At 36.2% G+C, this 4,286-nt stretch overlaps 1 protein-coding gene and 1 long non-coding RNA gene across 4 annotated transcripts in view; one reads left to right on the top strand and one right to left on the bottom strand.

Annotated features, from left to right (window-relative positions):
* Window positions 1–1,109, bottom strand: part of LOC110446161 — a 13,857-nt gene extending 12,748 nt beyond the window's left edge. The window contains exon 1 of the long non-coding RNA XR_002462434.1: window positions 878–1,109. This is a non-coding gene — a long non-coding RNA (uncharacterized LOC110446161). The remainder of the gene's footprint in view (window positions 1–877) is intronic.
* Window positions 711–4,286, top strand: part of LOC110446158 — a 35,945-nt gene continuing 32,369 nt past the window's right edge. For 2 of the 3 annotated variants that reach the window (XM_021491159.1, XM_021491161.1), the window contains exons 1-2: window positions 711–779; window positions 1,858–2,075. In XM_021491159.1, the coding sequence (XP_021346834.1) occupies window positions 2,041–2,075 (35 nt within the window). In that variant the 5' untranslated portion in view covers window positions 711–779; window positions 1,858–2,040. The remainder of the gene's footprint in view (window positions 780–1,857; window positions 2,076–4,286) is intronic. The other variant, XM_021491160.1, reaches the window with a different exon arrangement.

Raw genomic sequence — 4,286 nt, 5'->3', positions numbered from 1 at the left:
AAAAAAAATGGCCAAAGACATTGAGTTGTTTAATGTAATAAATAAATTCACAAACGTTTCCTTTTTATATTCGCGTGTAGTTTGTCATTGCATATATGCACTTTATGTAAACATTTGAAAAGGGATATTCGTCTCGTGAATATTCCTTTTTACAGAAAGGTTTGTCCCATTGTTGAGGGAGTGTTTAGCCCCGTACCACCTGTACCGGTCACGGGAGAAGGCTGTGATAAATTGTAAAAACTTGTGCCCCATCCTTTGTTTAATTTTATTGGCAACAAATTTATGTTAAAAGCTAAATAAATTTAAATTCTTAATATTGGCAAGTGTGCAATTAACTTCTGATGATGAATAATTACTGTTCAATAATTACAGTTAGCCGAATTAATGTACACATTTTTTAGCAAGTTATACTTTGTAAGCGTAGCTGTTTAATATGTACATGAATAACATGAATTTCGCCTGATAGTCTGGTTAGCACAGCTGGCGAGTGTACGGATTTGTGTTTGTGTGTAATTTGTTGTTCATTCTACTTTCGGTTTGTGTTTGTTTTATAATTCAGTTTCACTGTTCAGAGTGTACATGTGTGTCTGTTCTACAACATAATTAACCTAATACTTGTACATACAAGACCCCGGTAGACAGTGCAATGCTACCGCGTAGCAATCTACATTACAAAATTTCACGGAATTCCATTTCTATTTTTAGATCTTCTCGGTATTTCAACACAGCCCAGACAGAAGCGGTCACGGAGACATATATCTACAGTAAATAACAGAAAGGTGAGTCGAACAGTTATTAATTCGGTATATTTACTTTAGCGTGCATATATATATAAGCATCAAATATTAATGTTGATTGTAGTGTTACTTGAACATACCTGTCAACCTCTCAGCATACACATCAGGGTGATGACGGCGCCGTCAAATGTACGTGTGCGAGCTCGAGGCCACCTATGTGTGACTCACTTATCGGATTGTTTTCTCAACGCGTTAATTGACTTTACAACTGTAATCCGGACAATCCGGTTGAGTTGACAGGTATGCTCGAAGATATCTTCAGAACTTATAACACGTACAATCTGGGTCAGCTGCCGTCGCGGTATAAATGTGTTCATGGGTATATACATTTGTTCATACTGATTATGAAAATAACTAGCGGTAAATAAAGCTCAGACATAGAGATAGTAATGCGGGTATTGTAATCTATCATAATTGATATATGACCGATACATCATGATAAATGACCTGGATCATTATATAATAATGAAGATAGTTATATGAATGTTTTAGCAGATGTTGTTATGGGGTCATATACCACACATTGCTATTGATGACAAACTAAATAAAGCACGCGTCTTATAGGACCATAACAATATTTGTTAAAATATTCATAATTTATATTTACAGTTTGATGGAGTACGTGTTTTTATGCTTTAATTAGTTATTTTGAACATTTTGAACTGCAAATTAAGTGTTGACAATAGTGAAATTGATGACGTTACAATAGCAAGTGCGTGATTCTCACGGTAACAGATGACGTCACGCGACATCATTTTTTTCAACAGTAGAAGACTCCGCGCCATTCAAATAACCATGAAACATATATCTATCTAGTGTTATGCCGTATTCCTTTAGGAAACAGACACGTACAAAATGTACGTACGTATATCATTTAGGCCTATGTTTACAATAGCGAGGCTAGCATCCCGCGAGAACAACATTTTCACTTCTGTTGGTCTATGCAATTTATCATGGGACATTCCCGTCAGACATTAGAACTTTCAAAACATGAATTCCTGTTGTGACACCTGAAACTGGTACCATTATATAAAAGTTTGTTCCGTTTCTTTGGGTTTAGCGACGTACCAACTGTGAAGGTCGTTTAAGGACGTGTTTCTATGTGTGTCAGTGTGTTTGTGTGCTGGAGACGCCTAGCGGTATACATGATGTATATGCCTCTTTGCGACAGCGCGGATCTGATACCGACCTCCGAGTTCTACCTCACTGAGGTGTAAAATAATATGTATATCTGGAGTAGACAATGCAATCACCGTCGAATCGACTACGATATGAAGGGTATGTACATTTAATTACCATGTTTAAAAAAAGAATGAATTCAAAATTTTAACAACTATAAGCTAAGTCCACATACTCTAAGAGCGTTATCGTTTTCTTGGGGTTTCCCACTTTGGTTGCCTCATACAATATGTAGATGGGGACAGTAGGTAATGATAGAAATAATAATAATAATTCGAGGTTTTAATATACCGCTTTATCACAACCCAGTTCGTAGGTCGTCTCAAAGCGGTTCACAAATTATTATCTGTGGTTATAGGGCCTTTGCAACCAGCCAATATATATTTCTCAACTCCCTGGGGAGCATACAGCCGATGCTGCCATTTCGGCGCTCACAGCTAGCATTCTACAATTCTAGCACTGCCCAACCACTTACTCATTTACAGCTGAATAGACTGGACCAACGGAATATAGTATCTTGCTCAGAGATACAACACAATGACTCGAACCCGCAACCCTTCGGTCACGGGCCCGGCGTCCTACCAGGACACGTACTATTGAGTATTTATTTTTCAATTCCTAACCAGAAGGGCTTTCATTATATTCAGATTTTGTTCATATATGATCAAATGTTGTGGGTTCAATAGCATCGAAGAATGAATAGAATCACAATTATTTGGATAAAAATTGTTATAAACGCTTTAACATTTAAATAACGTATAAACTGATAATCGGCCCTTACGTATCCCTGTAGTACCACTGCCAAAACATGTATCTAATGCCGTTTCTGAAAAGAAAGCCATACGATGCGGACTTTTTATGCAAAATGGTAAAACGAAATAACCAGCGTCCTGGTTCAATTTCGCTACCGTCATGTCCAAAGCAAAATTAAGGGGATGTTTGAAGAATTGTAGGAACAAGGATCCTTAATGCCCAGTAATTTGTTTTTAAGACCAACAATGCATAGAACATGAACGAGGAACATTTTGATAGTTCACAGATACACTACTTAACCTAAGGTTAGATATAAATAAATATGTGGTTTTCCTGAGGAATTGATGCATAAATAAGTATATTCATTTAATTATTAGGGTGTCACATGTTAATGCATACATACGGTAGATAAATTGCACTAATTCAGATAAAACCATCTTAGCACCCAGTCATTACTGACTTATGAGACACTTCAAAGCAATTTTAAGTATGTGATATCTCTGAAATACAACGGGGAAAGACTGTCTATTAAATGATTAGGGCATTTCATGCTATTAATAGTTTTTAAAGCAATTACGTCATGATATCATTTAGGATATTTGTTCTTTATTTAGCACAAGGTTGTTCCCTTGGCTTATATTTAGAAACAGATCTGGTTATTCCATCTTTATTTAGGACGAGGTGGTTTCCATGGCTTTTATTTAGAAACAGATCTCGTTATTCCATTTTTATTAAGGACAAGGTGGTTTCCATGTCTTATTAAGAGACAGATCTGGCTTTGCCATTTTTGTTAAGGACTAGATGGTTTCAATGGCTTTTATTTAGAAACAGATCTGGTTATTTCATCTTTATTTAGGACAAGGTTGTTTCCATGGCTTTCATTTAGAAACAGATCTGTTAATTCCATTTTTATTTAGGACAAGGTGGTTTTCATGGCGTTTATTTAGAAACAGATCTGTTTATTCCATTTGTATTTAGGACAAGGTGGTTTCCATGGCTTATATTTAGAAACAGATCTGGTTATACCATCTTTAATTATATTACGTAATTAGCTAAGTTTAGTACATTTGTATATTATTAAAAGACTCTTTCATATGTACCAGAGGTGGATAGAGAATTCCTCCCGAGGGGATCATTAATTCGGGTAAACCCGAGGCTTTGCCGAGGTTTTTACCCCAATAATGATCCCCGAGGGAGAAATTATCTATCCATCTACCATTTCATATGGAAGTGTTAGAGGGGCGATAACTCTGTTATCGTTCCTCTGAACGAAATGTTAACACGGCTAAATGTAGCTAATTTGCCGCATATAACAGCGATTTGAGTACGAAAAAAACGGCTCCATAACTTTTGCTGAAACTTTCCAAGTTTGTAGAACTCAGCGCGATCTACTTGTGTATCTGTTATATCTGGGAAAAATCTAATTATTGAGTTATTTGGTGTAAAACACGCCAAAATCGGCATTTTGACCATTAGTAGCTGTATAATTCACCCTGGAGAATTAACACTTAAAGCTGACGAACTGAAACTCCAAACATAAGTAGTCCAAGTTATTCT

Source organism: Mizuhopecten yessoensis, unplaced genomic scaffold, assembly GCF_002113885.1.
Source record: "Mizuhopecten yessoensis strain PY_sf001 unplaced genomic scaffold, ASM211388v2 scaffold2597, whole genome shotgun sequence".
Classification (NCBI taxonomy): Eukaryota; Metazoa; Mollusca; class Bivalvia; order Pectinida; family Pectinidae; genus Mizuhopecten; species Mizuhopecten yessoensis.
Note: the sequence above shows the minus strand (reverse complement) of the source record. Positions and strands in the feature narration are given on the sequence as shown.